This window comes from Siniperca chuatsi, linkage group LG10 (genome assembly GCF_020085105.1).
Source record: "Siniperca chuatsi isolate FFG_IHB_CAS linkage group LG10, ASM2008510v1, whole genome shotgun sequence".
Taxonomy (NCBI): Eukaryota; Metazoa; Chordata; class Actinopteri; order Centrarchiformes; family Sinipercidae; genus Siniperca; species Siniperca chuatsi.
In genome coordinates, this window is record NC_058051.1 from 29226039 (window position 1) to 29250613 (window position 24575).

The 24575-nt window shown below is 41.4% G+C and overlaps 1 protein-coding gene across 6 annotated transcripts in view; it reads right to left on the bottom strand.

Moving 5' to 3' along the window:
- Nucleotides 1–380: 380 nt before the first annotated feature.
- Nucleotides 381–24575, bottom strand: part of LOC122882618 (nucleolar protein 4-like) — a 187629-nt gene continuing 163434 nt past the window's right edge. For 4 of the 6 annotated variants that reach the window (XM_044210188.1, XM_044210187.1, XM_044210192.1 and 1 more), the window contains 6 exons: nt 13973–14454; nt 11327–11518; nt 9978–10166; nt 6659–6772; nt 4674–4905; nt 381–2706 (listed from right to left, as the gene is read on the bottom strand). In XM_044210188.1, the coding sequence (XP_044066123.1) occupies nt 2459–2706; nt 4674–4905; nt 6659–6772; nt 9978–10166; nt 11327–11518; nt 13973–14454 (1457 nt within the window). In that variant the 3' untranslated portion in view covers nt 381–2458. The remainder of the gene's footprint in view (nt 2707–4673; nt 4906–6658; nt 6773–9977; nt 10167–11326; nt 11519–13972; nt 14455–24575) is intronic. The other 2 variants (XM_044210189.1, XM_044210190.1) reach the window with 2 other exon arrangements.

Sequence of the window (24575 nt, forward strand, 5' to 3'; positions counted from 1 at the left end):
TCTGCAGTAATTTAGTGCCATCTTTTTTCTTTCCTTCTGGATTAAATTAACCAAAAAATATCCCATTATGAAACAAATAGTTCATTGGTATTCTACACTAGACGATTTTGCCCCCTTGAGTGGTTTAAGTGTGTACTTGTTGGCCTGATATAGAATACCATGGTGAAGGTGCAAGACTCCACTAATACATCCCTCCCTGCGCCCTCCAGAGGATGAAATACGGGAAGAAATGAAAAGAAACGAGGTTGAAATAATTCACAGTCACGAAACACAACATGAATCAAGCCCTATGAAGCAAAAACAAAGAAACCAACCAACCAGTCGGAGAGAGAAGAGACATGTGAGTGGATGAAGGTAGGAGTGTTTTCACTACGTTCTCCTGTGAGTCTTTGTGTTGTTTTTGCTTTGTCGTGGTCGAGTTGCAGTCGAGGTCGCAGGAGGTTGGTTGGTTGGTCGGGTTTTCACGGGGCACTGCGGCTAGCTAACACCCGGCTTTGTTGAGGTTTCAGGTCTATGGCAGAAGGTCCGGTTTTTATATAGCAGCAGCAACATGAAAGTTCATCATTATAATCATAGTAATAATAATAATAATAATAATAATAACAATAATAATAGTAATGGCCATCTTAGAGTTTAACAGACAAACACAGTAAGACAGAGCAGTCCTCCTCTTCCTCTGAAACCTGGACCGGACCAGGAAGGGAAGGAGGAAGAGGAGGATATTTAGGTCCACAAAGAAGAGGTGAGGAGTAGGTCCAATGGAGAGAAGAAGACGAAGAGAGGGAGGCGGGGAGGGGTGTCAAACAGACCGATGCTGAGGTTTCATTGGCGTTACATCTAAATTTGTAAAAAGTAGAAGCGGGAGATAAAATTGCCACCAGTAACTAACATTTAACCCCCTTTTCTTTAAAGAAAACCCCTCCCCAACGCACACACACCCTCCCTCCCCTTTAAGGAGAAAGTCACCTCCCAGAGAAATACACTCCGGTTAACTTCAAACTCTGATTCTTCTCAAGTTTTCAAGATGACTGATTATATACAGCAGCACACAAATGAACCCGCACAGATGAAAGAAAAAAGTTTAAAGATTTCAGTGTTTGAAAAGTTTACAACATCAGTTCTTGAAATGCTTCATCGTTTTGACATTTCAGGTCTTTTGCGCAATATAGTTTGATTCTCCCCCCAAAAATATATAAACCTTGAAGACATCAGGTGGTAAAATAGAAGTAAACTGGCTTCTGGTGGGAATGTTACCATTCACTTGCAGAGTGTGAGTGTGTGTATGTGTGTGTGTGTGTGTGTGTGTGTGGAACTGAAAATGGAATTGGCAGGTCTGATCTGAGGTATTTCCTGGTGGTCAACATGGCGTCTTGGATGCATAAGTAAGAAGTTGCTCCCTGGGTAAAAGGGGTGAGGAGGATGGGGGGGTTCAGGGTGAGGTTTCAGGTGAGGGAAAAGTGCTATAGGACACAGAGAGCTTATATACAAGCGAGCACAAAAAAAGTTTCTCTCCTTTTTTTTTTTTTGAACCAAACAACTCCTTTTTTCTCTTTTTCTTTTCCAGTTTCCATCCTTTAGTCCTTCCGGACTCAAAGTCTTTTCTGTATTTAGTGCTATCTTTTAAGATACGTCAAACTGCCTTTCTTTCTTTCAGTCACTTGGGAAGAATAAAAAAGAAATAAATAAATGCTCACTGGACTCCAAAGGAAAAAAAAAAAAAAAGAACAAATTAAATCTTCAATCAAATCAAAAGCACTCGTCATTTAACAAACAGCTTCAGTAGTACTAATTCAGGGAGTCATTATTTATTATCTTTTAAACTGTTATGATCACAAGACAGCGTTGGCCAATCAAAACTCCCCGTGTTGGAGCTCCACAGGGAAACTCCAAAACTTCACACAGTCTTCTATTTTTTGAAACCACAACAGCAGAATCAACAACCTTGCAGTCTTCTTCACTCTTCTTACAGGCTCCTCCACTCCTCCGGCACTCCTCCACACTCCTTCGCTCAGAGCGTAGTGCTGATTGTGAGATGTTTCCAGAGAGGAGAGGAAGACATTCCTCCAGAGTCCAAATGTTCTGCTCCTTTCTTCAAAACAATGTTTTCGCTCCTCAGGCAGAATCAATGGATTGAGGTTGTGGGGGATTGTTTTGGGGATGGTGGGGTGGGATTGGTCTCCCTCTCCCGCTGTCCCAGTTTCCCATTTTTCTCGAAAAACGAAAAGTGGCCACGGTTTCCGACGAGAAGGCAGATGAGGAGAAACCAACAAACCCCGATTTAAGAAGGGAAGAGCAAAAACGAGAGGAGGCCTGGTGTTCAGCGTCGATAAGGAGAGACAGGGGACACAGACGGACACAAAACAAACATAATGGGAAGTGTGTGTGTGTGTGTGTGTGTGTGTGTGTGTGTGTGTGTGTGTGTGTGTGAGTGTGTGTGTTCTCCCACATTTCCCCCAAATCAGTTCTGCTGCAGGATGAGGTTCTCCAACTCGTCTGCTGAGCGAAGCAGGAAGGCAGCTGACTCCCGGTAGCCGGCGATCAGCTGACGCACGGCCGTGATCTCTGGTTGGCTGAGCTGGGTCGACGCCCCGCCGCCTCCCGCACCCCCGCTGCCCCGCCCACCCAGGCTGTTGTTGGTGGAGGCAGAAGAGGAGGAGTTACTGATGTTGGCAGAGGAGAAAGATTTCATGCTGAGGTCTGTGGGGCCTGAAGATGGGTGGAGAGGAGGGAGAAACAGTGGAGGGGGAGAAATAGTTGAGAGGGAAGGATTGATGAAAAAATGGAGGGAGGGAAGGAGGGATAAGGTGGATTGATAAAAAGAACAGAAGATCCAGGTGTGGAGGAGAGAAAGGATAGATAAATAAAAGGTGAAAGGAAGAGAACGAGAGGTGTAATTGGGAGAGGAGGGCGAGAGAGAGAAAGATCAGTCAGTTCAAAATGACAGAACACTGCCAGAAAATCATTATGAAATATTTCCTAATGTATATTTTGAATGTCTTCTCAACTTTGAACATTAAACTTTATTATTGTTTAACATTTTATCAGCCGTGGCTACCATTAAACCTTGTCCAGTTCCCAGGTAACAACCTTGTAAGCTTCATCTAGCAGCTTAAGAGTTTTGGCTAACAGCGAGCTACTGGATTTATAGTTGTGTGTTGAGGGGTTACGGCACAGCTTTGGAGCCTATGCACGTGCGCCTCACCAGAAACTACATGTCGGGCTATGGTGGTGACAGAGACACCACATGGACCACAACAAGAACTGTGATTGGTCATCTTGTGTTTTCTCCTACAAGTTTGTGATGGTCCATGCGAGTACGAGAACGCACACGCTTTGAGCTACGCAAGATTGATTCCGTGCATTGTTGCGTTCTGGAGTGTGTCACCTGAAAAAATCTTAACGCAATGCAAGCGCAAGCTGCAGTCTAGATGTTGCAGCTAGGGGCGCTACAGCATGAAACAACAAGAGAAAACTGTTCCCTTCCGTTTGGGTTCACTTCCACTCAAAACAACCATGGCTGACCAGTTCGACGAAGATCTAGCTGAACACACACATTTTCATTCGTGTACTTGCGTAAACCACGTTTGGGGCCTAAGGAAGTTGAAGAGGGCCCTGTTATCTGCTGCTTTTTAATTAACACACATCTAACAAAGCCATTTCCACTGCAAACCTGCTGCTCACCCCGATCAGCGTTCTCTATCACAGTTAATGAAAGAGCAGAAACACGGCGATTGCATGGCAGTTGTCTCCTATTCAGTAATTAGACCAGGCGAACTTTCTCACGGTGGCTTTTTGGTCACAAAATGAATTAAAGAATATAAACACAGTGGGGAATACAGTATATATATATAATGCACAATACTGCCGATCGCGTACGATACATACGGCTAGTGTTGTGGTGGTGCAATCCACGGTTTCCGACGCTCAACTATAAATCAAAACCGAGATCACCGTTCATTCCTAGCATCAAGAAAATATCCAGGACACTTTAATTGGCAGGATTGTAGCCTAACTACTTGGTAACCTTCTCCTTTATTTCAACAAGATCTTAAAACTCTTTAAGTAGCAGGAACAGACTGGAATTACCAACAATGAGAGTGACATAATGAAGCTATAATGACTGTAATTTAATATAAATATTTACAGTATAAACTATAATGAAATCATAGATCTGCAGCTGATCGTTTAGCAGTTTTACTCTGGGATTATATGTAAGTTATCTGTGACAAATAATTTATTAAAAGCACACTCACACAATCATCTTGTTTATCAAAACAGTCACAGAAATTGATGGACACAGAGCCACCGAAGAGACAAATCAGTAAAAGTTTTCAGAGTTTGAAAAGCCTGTAATAATCGCACGCTGTGTGTTTATTTTAGCGAAATTACTTATTTAAGAAATTCCATATTTAAGCAAGGCTCCCATCTGCTGCTCTGTCTCCTTTCACTGCTCGCTTTTCTTCTGCTGCTCCTTCTCCATCTCCTCCCCATTCATCCCCAAATTACCCGCTGATGCTGTTTCTTTTCATCACTCTCACAGCTTTCCTGCAGTTCCCTCTCCCTCCTAACTGCCTGCTTCCTCTTTTATTCGCTCTTCTAACTATTTTGTCTTGTCCATCTCCTCTCTATCGCTATAAAGACCCTCTTCCTCCGTCCGCCCTCTGCATCCTCACCGTTGCTCTGAGCAGCAGTGCCGGTTGTCAGGGAAACGGGATGTTGAATGGCAGTGCCCAGGCCCGGGTATCCACGGTAACCGTAGCTGAGGCCGGCTCCGTTGATGTAGAGCTGGGTGTCCTGGGAGGAGAAGGCTGATGCGGCCAGGGAGTAGGCAGAGTGAGCGAGGGACGCCGGCTCCTTCAGACCCCCTCCACCGCTGGATGGCTTGTCCAAAGAGATCTGCTCATCCTGGAGGAGGAAACAGGAAATGAGGAGTTTTGTTTTCAAAATACTATACAGCGAGCTGGGTGGACAAAAAAATGCAACTGGTATTAAGAACCTAGAGTTACGCCCTCGAACAAGAATATTGTTGCTGATTTTCTTCAAAATTAGGACATCATTAGGATTTCTGAGTCGTCAGTCAGAAGTTTTCTATTTTACTGAAGAGGATTCTTTCTGTTCCTTTATTTTACAAGATAAAAGTCTCATTGAGATTAAAATCTTTTTTTCAACAGAGACTTAGCCAAGAACATGTTTAAAGTTTTCCACCAGCAGCAGAGGGAGGAGGACCGGAGGAAGGACTGTTACTGACTGTCTGTTCTTCATTCTTACTAAACTTCGCTCAGTAAAATAAACAGCCTAATATTCCCGACATCAAAATACTGACATTTTAGATTTGACTGAGCATATATAGTGACTTTGCTGTTGTAAACTTTACTGTTGCTGCTCTAGAAACGATATTAAGTTATATTTAAAATATAAATCAATTCTAATCCTGTTCTGAATTTATTCTTTAAAAAAAAAAATAATTTAAAAAACCCAAATTCTTTAGTAATGAAAAAGAACCGGTACTGATAAAGAACCGGGCCGATAAGAGTATGGATAAGGCTGGTTAGTGGCTTCACACTGACTTTGGGAGGATGAGCAAATCGCAGTTCAGATCCCTTCACTATAAGCCTTGTTTAACCAGTGTTACTTGTGATTATTAATATTCTTTTATGGCACACAGTACGATCACTCACAAAAATGTGAACGATTGCTTCGGGACATCCCGCTTACTTCATCAGTTTCACTTTCCCTGCGAATGTCTGAGTGTAATGTGAAAAACTACAACCTGTGTTTGTTTTTTTTAATAAATATTGTAATGGTAATCGTCTAAAATTATGTAAAATGCATAGTTTTTAGTCAAATAACATCACATTTTCTTAGGGGAGGACCCCCAAACCCCACGACTCCCCCACTGCAACCACAGCACCCAAGCCCTCCAGAAACCTGGGAAAACCCTGAATGTGTTTAGGATTAAATTGTTTACTAGAGCACAAAGTTCTTCATAAATCTAGCCTCTTAATTTTGCTCTCAAAGTGCACCAGATTGATGCATTTAACTCGAAAATGTACAAAATTTTCTTCCAGGGGAGACATGCCCCTGGACCCCCCTAGAGGGTCCACCCACCACAGTCTCACAAAATCCTGTGGGAAACACTGACTAAGTGATCATGATCTTTTTTTTTTTAATTTTTTTTAGAACAGCAGTCAAATTGTGAACCAGAGTTATGTCTGAGGTGTCCACATATATAATGTAGATGGATGCCTGCCTGCCGATCAGAAACTAGCTCAGTAACTGGATAACATACAGTAGATGCCTCAGTATGGCTGGATTGTGTTTTGCAGTTAGTAACATAGTACGTCCTCTAACAGTGCTCACCCAGCCAGATTAACTGTGGTTCTTTGGCTTCGCCCACTGATGGTTAACTCAGTTTGTTTAACTACAACTCAGGTCTGCAGGCAGGTAACAAGACAGATATGTCTTTCCGAATTACAGTGATTCTTAATCAGCTCTGTACTTAACAGGCCAGAAGCTATTTGACACAAGGCCAGCCTGCTAAGCTTTTGGTAATATACATTAATTAGTCAAATACAAATCATAAAGTAATGCTTTTTTTCCTTTCACATATGAATTAGGCTACGCACACACACACACACACACAAAAACAAACTCTTACGTGATAGGCTTCGAGGCGCATCCTCTTTGCGGCGTTGCGTGATTCGTTTTCGCAGGCGGCCGCCAGGATGTTCTCAGCCATGGCTGAGGTGAGGTGAGGTGGAGTAGGACGGGTCTGCAGACAACAGAACCACATTAGGGAATTAACTTATTGATTATATTAGATTGGAACGAGTGTGACACATAAACCACATATGGTACATATGCTTTGGTATCCATTGTATAAAAGCTAGAAATAATGCATTGTGCCTATTGTGTCATAACCACAGTGAAGAAAACCTTCCTGATGACTACAGTACTGTGTATCAACACGGTGTAACATCATGCTTCACCACTGGGGGGCAGCAGAGACATTTCAATGACAGGCTCATCTTTACACTCAGTGTGAAGCAGCCTGTTGCCTCTCTCAGACGCCACACAATATTACTGTGTGTTAAGTCCCAGCACAAGTCACTGGTCAACATAACTAATGTTCCCATCATACACCTCTCCTGCATTAGTACAGTAACATTCACCCCCCTTCCCTATGCTCTGTATTAGTGCTACAGTTGAATCTGCACACTGAACTAATACAGTAAAAGTATTCAATATGTATGATGAGACTTGAGGCTTGACTTTAGTCACTGGTACAGTATAAACTAGCTTATCCAGCACGTCTCTTTGGAACATTAAGTTTACTGCTTCAAGAGGAAGAGGAGGCAGCGACAAACTTTGACCTCTACATGAAGTATATTGGATTATTTGGATACTCAGCATCACAGCGAGGAACAGTCACTGTCCAGTCGAGCAATTTCGACTGTGCTGTCAGCAGGAGGGTCTTTGTTAAAGCCTTTCATTATTTTTTAATTACAAGTAAAGACTGCAGCGTTTTAATTATCTGTGTCACTGCACACACCCTGCTGGTTCCTGCTGATGTCGTGTTATCAAGTGTAAACATATTAACAGTACACATCTGTCAGTTTGAGTCAGAGTCACTTGATATGTGTCTGACCTGAAAATCATTAACCAAATCGATGCACATGAAGAAATGCTTCAGAGTCTTTATTAGTTCTTATATTAAGATATTCTGCAGCGTTTCACATCTGTCAGCTGAAATAAATTAGACACAGGAATTAAATTAAATAAGACTAGAGCGTGATGTTTCTATAGTTACAACCAGTAAGCGATTTGAGGGGGGATGAGGGGGGACGCCGTCCCCCTTGTTAGCAAAATGACCAAAATCCGTCCCCCTTGTTAACCTGCTCAAAAGATGCTCTGTGCTTTGTCTCGTAGCGGCGCGTCACTTTGCCGCTTTTAATAATCGCCACGATCCCGGAACATTTGAGACAGACTGGTTTTGAACTTTCTGTGGGAAGACTGAACATGTACGAGTCTCTCCATACGTGATTAAAACTTGAAAACTAACACAAGGCTAAACATGTTATTTTAACAAAATAATTATTTAGAACCTTTTATTCTGCGTCTGAATAAAATGCAGATAGTTGTAGACAATCATGATGATTTTTGGAGAATATCTAAATCCTCTGAATATTAGGACTTGTACGAGGATGAATTGTGCAAGTGAGTCAAACTTCTGACTGCTGAGCTGTGGCCAATAAATAGTGAAAGGAATAACCAATCACGTAGTGGAAGATAAATTAAAAATACATTTCGGCCTTTGAGATGATAGAAATCTTTTATAATGTAAATATACATAGTAAAAAAAAACCAGCAGCTAATGCCAAACTGATGAAAGTCATACAAGTGGCAAATCAACGAACAAATGCTTTTTTGAGAGAAAAATGTATTTTTTTATACACTGGTGCATGTTGGCCTTAAACATACCGTGCATATTCCTAAACAATCCAGAGACATTGTGTTCTTGTTTCGACCTGGCTGGACAGGAAAGTGTGAAACATAAACATTTTCAGTTTTTTTTTAAATAGTCTAAATTCCTGTGATATGTTTATTCCCTCTGGCTCTGCATCTGCGTGAAAGTGTTTCGCCAGGAACTTGCTTAAAGTTTCCAAGTGAAGGTTATTTCCTTTTCTTCTTCGTTTTTACAGTGAGGCAGAAGAGAACTGTTGTGTACGTACATGCCGTAGATGCCGTACATGCTGCAAGAATAAAAAGCATCAGGAAACAAGAAAGCGTGTCTTCTAGCTCTCTGGTTCCCACAGAAGTTGACAAAGGAAGCAAGGCCAGCAGTGCATTATGGGAATTATTGGCTTTGAACATGCTGCTGATCAACCAGACTCCCTGGGACAAACAACCCATTGTATATAAACTGTTCAACAGAATATAGCACAACAGAAAAGACTGTTGGCTGAAGCAAAGACCCACACTACCTCAACAAGCGACAGATCATTTATTCCCTTTGATTTTATTGGTCACATAATTTGTTCCAACCATGTAAATAATAACAAGAAAAATAAAGAATAGAATTTGATCCTATGTGAAAAAGCTGGTAAGTGATTTTGATTTGACTTCCATTTAGTCACATTACTCTGAAGAACATTTCATTCATATGTGTAATATCTACACTTAAGATACAGATGAGAGTGACACAGTTAATGTCACTGCTGAAATATCTACAGCGTGAAAGGGGAATTATACGTCTGTCAGCCTAAAAGCCTTCTGAGAGCAGGCATCAGGTCTGTGTCACACAGTAACTCGCCTGCGCCGCTCAGACTGAATTAAACCAATTTCTCTAAACTGTCTAATGATGCAAGTCATATTGGAAAAAGCAGAAAAACAGGATCCCAAGTCGCTGCTGCAACTGAGAAATGTTCTTATGTTAAATTTATTGACTGTTTAAATAACTACAGCCTACTGATACAAATACTGACACTCTTACTGCTATATGCTAATATTATTTACATTATTACTATTTCAACTAATAATAGGTAGAACAAAGTCAGCTCTCCGCGAAGGATGCACAGTCCTTTAAATGTGTTACTTTAATATAGAACTGAAATGATTAGTCAATTGACAGAAAATTAATTTGCAAATGTTTTAATAATTGATTAATTGTGCCATTCTCTGGCTCGAGCTTCTGCAGTGTGAGGATTTGTTGCTTTTTAAATGATTCTCAATTATTTATTTTTTTTCAGTTTTGGACTATTGGTCAGACAAAACAAGACATTTCTGGGAAACTATAATCGGCATTTTTCGCTATATTCTCACATTTCATGGAAAACCAATTAATTGAGAAAATAATCAGCAGAACTGTTAATGAAAATAATCATTAGTTGCAGCCCTACTTTAATAACAGAACATATTAAGATATCTGTCAAAACACCCTGCTAACAGACAAACAGACAAACTAGCAGGTACAGTACCTCCATGCCGTTCTTCTTCATGCGCCGGCAGGATTTGAGGTAGGTGCGGATGCGCTTGCGGGCGCGTTCCTGGAATTCTGGGAACTGTCTGCTGCAGGACTCGATGATGGCCTGGATCTTCTCCTTGGGCTGTTTGGAGATGGGCACCATCCGATCCAAGTTCTCGTCCACAAACAGACGCACAAACATCTGCAGGAAAACGACACAGCTGTTGGAGAAAAGCTGTTTTGATTGGTAAATTGAAGGTTTTATATGATCTTGTGTGTGTAGTTGCATTTAACCTTGCTTCTCTTCTTAAGTGTGTGTATACGTGTTAGTCTGTATGTGAGAAATACAATGATACAGCATGACATAACTAACGTTAGCTAGGTTGTGGGTTAGCAAACTGTCCCTACAGTTGCTGCTGGGAAGCTAACAGCCAGAGAGGACGAGACGGTTTCCCAGAGCCAGCACAGCAGCTCCAGACAGCGATGCTCACAACTCTCCTGCTGCTATAGCTAATATCACAACAACAGGATATTGTGGCAAACTAGAAAGTAAGCTGAATGTCCGTGGACAAGTCATTTAACGTCACCTGACACACAAATAACGACTGGAATAGTGTTGTGTGGCTCAGTCCGAGACACTTTTTTTTTGTTTCTCATTCACAGAGCCAGGGCTGAGTACAAACACCAGAGTTTTTTACAGCGCACAAACACAAAACAGACAGCTAGCGGACCGTGAGGAGATACTCGTTAAATTTGACAAAAAGACGTATGTTGGATTAGGATCGCATACCCCACCTTTAAGGACAGAGGAGCTCCACAACAAGCTGACAAAAACACACCTCTGACATATTAAAGCCTTATAAAGTTGTTACGGTGGACGTGTTAGCAAACAGCTGCTTATTTACACATCCATAGAAACATTAACATTCATTTGGAGTCTTATTTCTGTCCCGCTGATGCATGTAAGTCCAGTATTCACTCTCCTTTCAGCTCTGGTTTGGCCTCTTGAGAAAAATATCTGCTAAATGTTCCACTTTCCTAACCAGCGAGTTGGTAAGTTTGTCTGCTGAACTGGTGCTGAGCAGGTAGCGTACTCGGTAGAACTGGAGAGTTGGAGTCATGTAATAAGTGGAGCTTCAGTGTACGTCCTGTGTGTGTTCTTCCATGTGTGTTTTGATGGTCTGTGCCATCAACTTAGTGTGTGATCAATGACACTGACATTGGCTTTAAAAGGAGGAACAGGCAGTCAGCCCTTCAATATTTTTTTCTTTATGAATATAAGGAGACACCTTATTGATCCCAGTGGGGACATCATGTGAGACAGAGTTGAAGGTCTGACCCAACACACTGTCTCTGACTTACATTGAAGGCCTTTAGTCTCTCGGGATCGACTCCCTCTGTGTCGTTGATCTTGTCGTTGTCGTCATGGTCGTCGTGGTCGTCGTCGTCATCGTCAGGGGCAACCTGGCTGCCATGACGCCCCGTGGTCAGGTCCTCGGCACTCAAGTCCATCTTCACGCTGTCGTAGCTGCCACCCGAACTGTACTGGGGGGACTGAACACACACATACAGTAGTGTTACTGTATTTGTCTTGAGCCTGAGATTGAGTGTCTCATTTAAGTCTATATATCTATTTGCACTGTCTATGTGTTTTTACCATTCATGGGCTTAAGTGGTTCATTGCTCCAGTGGACTTGTCCTTAATAAAACACTAATTAAGAATCTCATTAGGATCTGACAGCTTGCCAATGAAAAGGTCCTTAAATACAAAGATTTAGGTTATTGGTGGAGACACTCGACAGACATCGTGGAGGCAAATATCAGCCCACAAAAAAGAAAAGTCACTCTAAGGAGTAAAAATATTTAAGTATCATATGTAAATAATTTAATATTTCTTCAAGCACTGCTTTTCTCTGTATTATATCATTTTAAACTGAATATCTTTGGGTTTTTGACTGTTGGTCGGACAAAACAAGACATCACATTGTTTTCTGGTGTTTCATAGAGAAAATGATTAATCGAGAAGATCAACAGATTAATCCATAAGGAAAAGAATTGTTAGTTGCAGCCTTGATATGTCATATCTACGTGGACTAAGAAACACAGATCAGAATAAAAGATGTCTAAACAACTCTTATGACCAATTGGACCGAAGTTTCACTTATAACTACAGTATTGCTTCCTTTAACTTTCTATTGATTCATTGTTTCAACCAAAAACTTTAAAATATAGCTTTCAGGGAGTACTAAGGTGATTGTGATACTGTATGAGTGGCAGTGCTACTTAGTTGAAAGCTTCAGCTTGTAGAGGCCAGCGCAACACTAATCTTCTCATAGTGTACGTTTAGTTTGTTTTTAACTTTTAACTAGAGATGTAAATGAACTCGGAGGAAACAGAACCTGACAGGTGCACAAACAGAAAATGTAAAGAGGAACAAAGTCCAGTCTGCCTCCACCTTCCATTTGCTGCCTCCTCTTTACAAATGACTGTGTACGCCTTTCATGTTTTAACAAAGACGACCTAATTAGGACGACACGGATGAGGTAATTAACTAAATCAAATGAAGATTTCATGTTTACTCTGATAGATCATTTCAGTTTTTCACACTGAGTATGAATAAATGGAAGCAAATGGCCTCTTCTGAAAGAGAAAAGCAAGTCTGTTTTCTCAAACTCAGCAGAGTGAGTGCAGACACAAAGCAGAGGAGAAGCTGTACTAATGCAAGCCAAGATGAAATACAAAATTACCTTTTCACTTTGTTAGCTGTGTCTTTATATGATAACCTTCACCTTTTAAACAATAAATGCCACAGAACATTCAGTACCATTATTTTCTTATACTTTTATATTGATATTCAGCTGAGTTTCTTCACAGAAATATTCTAATTTCAGGAGTTACTACCAACTACCACCTTTAATAGCGTTATTCTCAAATGGTTTAAATCCTTCCCAGGTATAAAAACATTTTATAGCTCTCTACACTAATATTAGTTACTAACTTAGTGAGTAACTTGCTAACATTACATTGAACATGACTGTAGCTCAGTTGTTCCCTTACTTTTTACTTTACTTAATAGTTCGACACTTTGGGGAAATATGCTTCTTTGCTTTCTTGCCGAGAGTTAGATAAAGATTGATACCACTGTTATATATGTACGGTAAATACGAAGCTGGAGCCAGCAGGTGGTTAGCTTAGCTTAGTACAAACACTGGAAACAGGGGGAAACAGCTAGCTTGACTCCAGGTACAAGTAAACACAATCTGCCTACCAGCACCTCGAAAGCTCGCTAATAACATCTGTTGAACTATTTCTTGGCAAGGACCAGTTGCCAGGCAACCAGTGGAGACTCCAAAGAGTTACTGGTCCTGGCCAAGAAATAGCTATAAACACAACCTCCCGTAAAACTAAATTTTAACACTTCTGTTTTTGTGTGTATTAAACACACGAGATATAACGTGTTAATCTGTGAGCTTTAGAGGTGCTGGTAGGCAGACTTTCCCCCCCTGTTTCCAGTCTTTATGCTAAGCTAAGTTACCTGGCTGCTGGCCATAGCTTCATATTTACAGACGTAAAGACGTGTGAGTGGTATCAATCTTCTCATCAAACTGGTTGCATGAAAGCGGACAAGCGTATTTCCCAAAATGTCAACCCTTTCCTTTAACGGAGATTAGCAAAAATTGTAATCAAAAAGACTTCTGTTACTCAATATAAGTTTACAAACTGATCTTAAACTGGCGTGTTTTGTTGTGTTTTTAAAGTGAGTTATGGTGGCCTGGATGCTAATATGCCCCCGTTTGCAATAATTTAACAATTAGATAAGTTTTTAGCACTGTTGCCTCGTAGCCTCAAAGCCTGGCTTTGAACCTGATGTATTTATTTACCAACCAGCCTAAATTAGGTGAAACCTAATCAGATGATGTCAGATTAACTTCCTTACAAAATCTCATTGTAAACAAACACTTGTGTGTATATGTATGCACAGTGTGTGTGTGTGTCGTGTGGTGTCACCTTGCCCCCGTAGTCCCTGCCATCTCGGTCCAGTCGCAGCTCTGCGGTGTGTGTGTGGGACTGAGAGTGTGTGTTGGGAGTGTGTGCATTATGTGTGTGAAGGGTGTGTGTGTGCGGCAGAGGCAGGGCTGGGTGTGGAGCCAGGGGAGGTTTGGCGGCCAGCGGGTACTTCCTGCGGAGCTCCTCGGGCGCGTTGGGATGCAGAGCGCCGAGCAGCGCGGCTGCCGCTGCCGATACGGTGACGGGCAGGTGTGAGGTGGACAGGGGCAGGCGCTGAGGGGGCGGCTCACTCAGGTTCATCGGCTGCTGGTCCTCGGACGATGAGGAAGAAGAAGTAGGTGTGCTGAAGTCCAGCGGGGCGGGGCCACCGTTGCCATTGATGACCTCCGTTTCCCTGACTATGGCACCGTCTGTTACAGCGGAGGAGGGAGGGGTCAGGGCAGGCAGTCCGTTTCCACTGCAGCTCTCTGATGAGGAATCTTCTGAAAGGAGAGACAGTAAGAGAGGTTAAATTTCACAGATTGAAAGACACGTTTTTCTGTTGCTAAACTGTTGCTGCTTCTTGTTTTGGATGTTTATTTCCTGGTCCCAGCAACAGACGGACGCAGAGCTGAAGCCTTGTGCTTAGTGGGATGTGATGTGGAGAACGATGGACATTTCCTCACATTAACAACTGAGGAAGTTACAGACACACAGACATGGAGACAGTAAAAACTGCAGCTCATATTTATTACGTGTGGACAAAGACATACAACAGTGTGTGTGCTACATAGGTCATAGGTCTACATTCAACTATAAATCTGTCGACATGGACATTTAGGGCCTAAAGCTCAGTTCACATAAATCATCATATTTTGACAGTCACCCCTAGTGGTGTTTAGCCATGCTGCTACTCTAGATAATCTACAAACCTCAGTGGGAACAGTTTTCATTAGTCAACTACTGAAACCACATTAAACCAAAACTACCTGCAGGGCTCAATGCTACAATAGGTAAAATTTGTTTTTTGTGATTTGGGTGAATTAACCATTTAGCACTCTTGGTATGTGTGAACTGCACTGCTTATATCCTTTTAAAAACCTTTTTCTTCAGCTTTTTCATGATTTAATAGCTTTTACTTTGTGGGTAGTTTCACTCCTTCATCTCTCATTTTTAATTTCTTTTTTGCAAAGTGCTATATAAACAACGTTTTCTTGCTATTAAGGTGAAACGACGTATTCCCAGTCTTTTCCTCCTTCCTTGGCACCCAAGGAAGCTTGTGACTCTGTACTGCTTCAGGCCAAGTTTAGGTCATAATAACTGGATGACCTTAACATTAATTGCATCAGAAGAATCCAGAAAAAACAACTTAGTGAAAACAAAATGCTCTAAATTAATTACTAGAAAGGCAATTCTAAAGTTGGCTGTGGCATTAAAAAAAAAGCCAATAAGCTACATACATCATGTACAACATCAAGTTACTATTATCATCATTATCTCTCATGTTTATACATGTTTATAAAGTGCAATGAGATAAATTCTGTTATGAATTGGCGCTATATAAATAAAACTGAATTGAATTGAATATGTTGTTGCAGAAAGTACATGTGATACGCGGAACCTGATTGGTGTGACGACGACATAAACACAGCAAACACTCGAAGTTGAAATGGTCTTTAACATTAAAGATGTCATATGACTGCTGTTACACACACTGTCCTGAATAGACATACACACATAAATACACTATTTACACAATAGTTTCGTGGCGGTTTTTAATGCCCAGCAGATGGCAGGCTTCCTTCATGAAGTCAGAATCTGTGTATGAGATTCTTAAAAACTGTCGTAACTTTCTGCTTCTGTCCTGCTCTTTAATGTTTCATTCAAATATTATTTCTCCATGCTTTTTTTCTTGGATTGCATTATACTGTGTTTTGCTCCATATTTAACACCCTATAGTATAATGCAATCCAATACGACAACACCACAAACTACAGCCTCAAAAATCATCATGGATTTCTATCAACACCTCTCTGACTTCGTCTCAATAATGAAATGAATCATTTTGCAGAAAAACAGGAAGTCTCTTGATTGCAGCCACAACTGTGTCACAGCTTGAATGAAATTGGGGGACAGTTACTGTCTTCCTGTAGCCAGCGGGATGGTGACAGCGATGACTCTGACATAATCTCCAAACTGTCTGCTGGTGGGAAGAAAATAATGAGTCCTCAAATTATTCTGAAAAAAATAAAAATAAAATAAAGTTCACTAAAGCCATGGGCGATTTACTGACTGCTGACGCCTTCCTGGGGACCAGCAATTAAAATTAGGGTGAATGAAATAACACTGTAGCCAAAAAATGGTTATTCTCAGCTTGGGTAGTTTCTCCAGCGCCCCAGAGATGTGGTTTTGTGATATGAGTGAAATGCAGGGTGAGTCCTCAGAGAGAGACTGCATGCAGCTGCTGTCGAGGCTATTGTTACGGGTCGAGTGGAGCGTGGTAAAGAGAGCAGTGTCTGTTTATTTGATTAAACCCATCCAGTGTGCCGCCTGACCAGACAATAACACCCTGCATTATGATAGAGGGGGGGCCCAAAGTAGACACTGCTTTTTTGTAAGAGGTCACAAGCCAAAAAGGAGTGGGAACCACTTGTTTAATCTTGATTTTAATCTGAAAAGTAATTAGTAACTACAGCTGGCAAATAAATGTGGTCAAGTAAAAAGTACAACATATCCCTCTGATATGTAGTGGAGTGGAAGTATAAAGTAGCATAAAGCACCTCAAAACAGAGCGGAAGGTCGGTGGTTCGATCCCGGCTTCCCCCAGCCCGCATGTCAAAGTGTCCTTGGGCAACATACTGAACCCCAAATTGCTCCTGAGGGCTGGGCCTTCGGTGTGTGAGAATGAACGGATGAGCAGTTGGCACCTGCCATCTGTGTGTGAATGGGGTGAATGTGATACGTAGTGTGAAGCGCTTTGAGTGGCCGGGAGACTAGAAAGGCACTATACAAGTGCAGTCCATTTACCATTTACGTTCCACCACTGGGGGTTGGGACACCCCCAAGGGGTCACAAGATAAATCTAAAAAGGTCACAAGAAAATCAAAAGGAGAGGGAAAAGAAATCATGCTACACAAAATGTATTTAATTTTTACTTCTTTAAACATTCTAAACTTTGCTTTTTTTCTTGTGAATTACTGAATAATTATACTTCTTCCGTCATGTCAAAAAAACAACCTCTTTCAACTTCTTTGGCCGACCTGGACATAATCCAAAGACATATGCAACCTGTGATGACGGGTTGCAAGTAGACATTGCCAGTCGCCAGCTGAAAAGGTTGGCAACCACTGATCTAACTGTGGCTGAGGTAACATCACCTGAAACCCTCCACAAGCAGCCAATTTGCTATTTCAAATCTGATAATACTGACCGTGCTTCATGTTAAGTTTCATTGTTAATTTCTGTCTTTTGCTTTGCTCCACTGTTGTTGTTGTTGCCATGTGGCTGCTAGACTCAACTTTCATAGCCACAACTACAAATGCCAGCTGTTGAGAAATATCCATCTAAATCTATCTATTGTGATTTGAATGATTTCATAAAAAGTTGCCAATCTTAGCTTTAAATGGACTCTACTCTCATGAAACACTAAAGAGAGGGGAGTTTATCGGCGTTGTATTTACTGCAGAAGCAGGTTCAACATCTCTTTCTCTCTATCTCTTTTCAGGCAGACAGGCAATAAATAAGTGATCAGAGAATAAATGGTGTGTGCCAAGCAGGCTGGCAGGCAGGATGGATGCCTGTCTGCCTGACTGTTAAGTTGTATTGTTCTGAATAGACCACTGCTCCCACATGCACACACACAATGGAGCTTTCCTAATTTCACAACGAGGAAGGATGGAGAGACATTTTTCAAATTTAAAACATTAGCCTACATACAACTTCCAATGTCACCCCAATTTATGGTTCACTGTTTAATTTGAGCTGCATTTATATGCACTACAATTTTCCCAGCATCACAAAAGTACAAAAAGAACGAGATGAAAGGGAAGGTTCTGACTGATGAGCATAGAGAGAAACTGAATGAGACAGAGCAGAAAGGTTGGATGAATGAATGAGTTGAAGTAGAAACAGAAAGCAGCTCCAATTGAGGATGATTGGAGGATAGAGAAAGGGAGGAAGAGGAAAAAGAGGAAGATGAGGTAATTTGAATGAGTGCAAAAAAAAAAAAACTGCAGTAGCTGGATTGTAAGGAAAAGAAAGTGATGTATAGAAAGAGAAGGAGAGAGGGGGCTGAGGATGGTATCGACTATGTCATTCGTTCGGTGGGGGAGGGAGGAGAAGGAAAGGAGGAAGGGGTGTAGTCCCAACCGCTGCATGGAGAGATGGGTAGAGAGGCACCGAGGTAAAGAGGGAGAGAGAGAGGGCGATACACTACGGAGGGAGGTACAGTCAGGCAGAAGGAAAGAGGTCAGGAGGGGGGTGGAAGGAGGAGGCAGAGGAGAGGGGAGGGAGGGGGTCATGGCTGTGGGGGTGGTGGCAGCAGGAGGAGGAGAGCAGAGAGGGGGGAGAGGAAAGGATGAGGGAGGATTGAGATGGAGGATGGGAGGGGGAAGGGTGGAGAGAGATTGAGGCAAAGGGACAGGCACGTGGGAGAGGTTTTTAGATTTTTATTATATCTCTTTTTTTCTTTGGCTCGCACCACTACCATTAAATTGTTAAAGTATGTCTCACTTTATTATATATTTGTTTGTAATATTATATAGTATGTTGTCTAGTACAGAGTATATACTGTAGATTAGTGTTATGTATTGTGTATATAGTGTGGTAATGTGCAAAGCATTTTTCTTTCTTTTCTTACATTCTTTCTTTTTACACTTACAAATCTTAAACATTGCACAAGCTGATGTGGCTTTATTGTCCGTAATTATGGTCGTGCTAATAAAGCATGAATTTGAATTTGAGAGAGAGACAAAGAGAGAGAGGAGGGTATGAAACGAAAAGGGAGTGAGCAAGAGGAAAGCCCTGGGACCCGGAGTGCATTTATGAGTGTGTAAGGAGTATTCATGCGTAGAGGTGAAGGCCAACCTAATTCCTGCCGCCTCGACATAGATCCCCCCTCAGCAGCAAGACCACCGTCACTGCCTCTGGATCCCTCCATCCCCGCCCCACTATACAGTTAGGGATCTCTGCTCTCCCCCTCAGCTTTCGTCACGTCTGTTCGTTGCATTTTTCTCCTTTCTCTGTCCACCCCTGCCAGCGGCCCTCTCTCTTTTTTTAGATTCTCTCTTTCAGACACAAACAAGACGCAGCCTTCCTCATCCTCTACCTCTCTTCCTCATCCCTCTCTGACTCAGGAAGAAGCAGGAGGTACCGTGTCCTGCCTCTCTTTCGTCTCACGAGGTATTGAGCCCTCCTCCCTCTTTCCTGTATGAAATCACACAGTCAGAATCATTCTTTGTACGTACAGTAAGCTTGTGTTTGTACGTGACATTTCTAAGTGCAGCACACAATGACAGTAAACGCTAACATTTGCTCTTCTGTAGAGTGACTCTGCTCGGTCAGGATTAACCACTTGGTTGTAACACAGCACATGAAACATTATCGTTCCTCCACATGAGTCATGACACCAAAGTTCAAGAGTTATAAAACAAATCCATTGAGCCTCACAAGTGCTGCACAATGTACTCATTCATGCATATGACTTTGAACTAAGTTACACATTGCATGCTCAGATACACAGAATGAAAGTGTTTACTTGCACACCAGTGCTGTGAATGCTGGGAGTAATCAGCATAATGGAATATTTTAGCTACAGCGTTTACACGAGATGCGTTCCATAATACAGTTTACACTGGATCATTTAACAGCTTGATCTTACAAAACTTTCCAAGAATGCCCCCTTCATTTGTTATTCATGATTATCTACACTTTTGTTTGTGTTTACTCAGCGGCGTTCTGAGTTTAGTTTCTTACTGCCAGAGCAATCGTTCTTTTGGTTTGGGAAAAATCCTGACATATGAAGATTTCAGATTCAAAATTAACGGTTATTAAATTAGCAATCTTGGAAAGAACAACTAATGCATGAATTTAGCATAGTTAGCTAGCTTAACAGCCAGTTAGCTACTAGCTTGCTACCGAGGACTACATTCTGGTGGCCAGCTATGGTGGCTAAAATTAATTTCTTTGATGTGATATTTCTCACATTTATTATTGTAAATATTTCTCAATCATTTTCATTATTCATCTGCATAATATAAATTTCTCTATTTCTCTATCTATTTGTTTGGTCTATACATTGACAGAAAATTGTGGAAAAGGTCCATAACAATTTCCAAAAGCCCACAGTGAAGTCTTCTTGCTTTGTCTGTCCAACAAACCCGATATTTTCTGTTTACTACGAAACAAAACAGAGAAAAGCTGCAAATCCTCACATTTGAGAAGCTGGAACCAGCGAATATTTGGGATTTATGCTTAGACTTTAAATATTAATCGATTCCCAAAATATCTCCTAACTAATAATAACTAATAAATAATAATAATAATAATAATAACTAATAATTGTTTAAGTTCTAGATATGATGATTTTTTAAATTTACATTCATGCAGATTGATGAATGTAACCGAGTGTTGCTGCAAATACTCATAGTTTCTCCACAACACAGACATTTTGAAACATTTTATGCTGTGACTGAGTCTTCATTACAACTGCTGTGGAACCAACCTAACGACAGCTGCTGTACTCTGCAATGCAACAAGCTGCAAACTTTCAAGGCTTTGAGTAGGCTTTGAGTGTGAAGCCGTTACCTTTTCATGACTCAGCACTTGATGGCAGAGAAAGCAGGGTTAATTTCTCAAGGACACACTGAAGTGGGGCTAAAGTGTGACTTTCACTTACAGGAAAGGCTCTCTACCTACACGATCACCTCTCTTTCACCTGCTACCATATTTCCTTCCCCTCCAACCCCTCTCTCCTTCCTCTTTACCTGTTTCCATCATGTTTATCTCTGTCCCTCTCCACCTCCTTGTCACACTCCTCCTACACTCCCTCACTCTTCTTCCACCACTCCCTCTCGTCCAGTCTCTGGGTAGAAGTGCAGTGACTGTGATGCATGGCAGTGTTTAGTGTTTCCCTGCAGCCTGAGGAGCTCCATCGCACAGGAGGCACCCGGTGTGTTTAAGAGGGCAAATGTCTTCTTGCGTCAAGGACACACACACACACACACACACAGCTAAAAGCCTGTGTGTCCCCAAAGAGAAGCAGGACAGGTGGGCCGAGACTTTTACAGTCAATCATTGTTCAACCCACAATCCACTGGGAGGAGGAGGAAGATGCTGCATCAGCTGGCCGGGCAACACACATCTCCATCAATGTGTGTGTGTATGAGTTGTTGAACGTGACTATGAGTGTGTGTCCGAGAACAGGTGTGTCTCTCTGTGTTCCTGCATGTTGTGTGTTTCTGTGTTTACGGCGTGCGAACTGTCGTAATAACTGTCAAGCTGTTAGCTCGAAGCGGCGCAGTGGGGACGGGGACAAATGCGTGGGGCCTTTCACACATCGTAAATCACGCTTGTCTCCGTCTTTTCAATTCACTCCACTCTTGCTCTGTCACTCACATGAAGGGTGAAAAAACACACCAAGGTTAAAAAGTACAAAAAATCATCAGCCTGCTGACATTTAAATAATTATGTGAACAAGAGGATGAAGAGATGTACGAGAAGTCTTACAAAAATGAGTCAAATGGAACTGTACAGCCTCAGGAAACACTGAGTTACTCCAAAGCTAAATTGTCACGCTTCTATTAAGGTGATCATATTTTGGATTTTACCAGAATCTAATTTGTTCTGAACTGGCAGCATCTTCATTACTGGTAATGGGACTCTCTTCTCAATCACACTGCAAGATTTAGGCCGATAAGTCAATTTCACATGGTACAGATCTCATCCAGTGCAGCTTCAGATGTCCTCTCCCAAAACCAAAAGCTGTGAGTTATAAAGGAAAATGAATTCAAGGTCGCGTTGCTATTTCAGTGATCATTTGTTTTGAGACTTGCATTCATCAGCCAGTTTCTCTAGAGAGTTCAGAGAGGCAAAGCAGAGAACCAGGAACAGGAAGGGAAATCAGAATCAGTTTGTTTGGCTATTTAGAGGCTTCAAACCTGTGATCCTGCAGTTACAGAGCAGTCTGTCTCACCACCTAGTCAACATAACAGCATCTTTGTCTTTAAAGACGAGTTGGTTTGTCTACCATTGGACAACTGCTAGTCCATCATCTGTATCTTACAAAATGATCCTTTCTCCAACACCTTGACTGTCCAGGGAAACTGCATGCTTTTCTGCTTTATGCTTCTGCAAAGAATGTGCATTGCTGACAATTTTTAACGTTCTTTATTATTATTTTTTTTTTATCCAGGTCTCAAACTGTTCAATAATTACATGTAGAAATTCACTGGTTCACTCTCCATACCAGTCATGATGCATCCTGTCAAAGTGTCACTGATCACTACAGTCAATCCTAAAGCTCACTGTGGACTAGAGCCTAAATGCCTATGATATCAAATGTGTTATAAATGTAATAAAGATGTGGGCATTTGGATCAAAGGTCTTCGGCTGGACTCGCACCATGGATGTTGCAGTTCACGGTTGGTGTCTTAACCCCTAAGCCACGGGAACGTCACATTAAACATCCTCTAAAAGAAGAAATATTCTACTTGAAATCACATCAAGGCACTTTAAGCCAATGCAGAGCAAAGAAGATCCAAGTTACACAGAACTTCCAGCAGTATTTTAATTGCAAAGAACGGGGAGAAAAGCTCAGTCATTCATCTTCTATTCAGCTCTCTCTCTTTTCGAGTCATAGTAGCGATTGAACACCAACATTAAAATTAAGTAACATCAAACGTGGTGAATTATTCAAAGCATGCTGTCATAGAGATCAATGAATAAACTGCTTTAGCACAAATGGCAATTACAGCAGATATAATAGTATAGATCATTTGAGAAAAAAAGGCTTCTGGGATAAATCACGTCTGATTGTTGCTGAGGAGCTTACAGCGTAGCACAGGACACCGATACTGTCAGAGTCGGTGGTTCAATTCACACTGGAAGTACTCACACTGAAAATATCCAATATGCACTGATGATACTGCGAGGCCCTTTGGAGCAAAGCTTCCACCACATGGCACGTGTTAAGTCAACTTGCAGCCTTTTCTAAATAGACCGAAGATATAGTCCATGTGAACTTGAGAGCAACGGCCCTTTAATTAAAAAAATGAGACTTATATCACCTGAGTGCAGCTCTGACCAGGAGCACGTTTCAATCAATATGATTTAATAATTGTCACAAGATTTTTACATTTCAGCCGTACACAGGGGAGAACGCAACAAATCAATGTCTCTATTGTAGTGGTGGGGGAACTTGTGCATTGATTTAAATAGGGCGTGCAGATTAAAAACCTTGGCATTAATTAAGCAGATTGTTTATTTAATGCGGCACAGAAATAAAGGCCGTGTAAACAGTAGCCCAGGGGGGCGTACCCCCGCTTACAATGGCAAGCACAATCCCTGCTGAGGTGGAAATAAACTCTGCCTCTCCATTTATTTCTCCTCTCCTGTTGCACAACTCTCCATGTGCTCCAATCCTCTCCCTTCAACTTTCTTATGTCTTTCTCTATCTGAGTTCTTTCACTTCTTTTACGCTCAAACTCTTCTTCTTCACTCCTTATCTACTCTCGAAAGCCAACGAAAGGAAATGAGAGTAAATATATAATAAAACAATAGCTTTATGTTTAGTTGCATCATGATTTATTATTGTAAATGTCAAGTTGCTGCCCTTTCTTGGTTCCATTACAAGACACAATGTGACCATGTGTGTTTGTGATTTTGTGTTTGTGCGTGCACTTATATTGTGCATGTGAATAGAAAGGTTTGTCTGATTTGGCCTCGGCCACGCAGGCCGCATTATATATGACCCTGCCCTTTGCTCTGTGTGTATGTGTTCATAAGGATGTATGTATGCGATCTGTGCGTCATACAGTCCCATGGTCTCATGGTATAGGACACAGCAATGACCCCTGGGAGAACAGACTGCCCTGACCTTAGTCAGGCAGCAGCGGAGCATTGTATTGACCTTGTATCCTGGATGAACTTTCAGTCTTTACACTGGATTATCTGTCTCAGTCGGTGGAATGTGATTTAAACCAATTTCTCTGAGAACATTACTGCATTTGAAAATAATCTATTTAAGGTTTTATGGTTTTCACTGTAAAGTGTCACTTCAGGGAAAAATGAACTATTCACATTAATAAGTCTTTACATGCGGCCGAGGTTGGATGTTTTTCATTTTACTATGTGAATTGAAAAGGTCACACAGGTTCTAGTTCAAGTTCAATTCAAGTTTATTTGTAAAGCACCTTATCATACAAAAGCAGTTCAGAGTAGTTTACAGAAACAACATAAAACAGCAAAAAAATCTCAGGAATTTCTTTTCATGCCACCTAGAACTAAACCAGTGGTAAGTAAATAATGGAGAGCTTCAAAGAGACATTGGTCCTTGAGTTTTTGTCTCCTCTCACTGATCCTTCACAGAAGGTCGATGGAAGCCACAGTAATATTACGATGTTTTTTA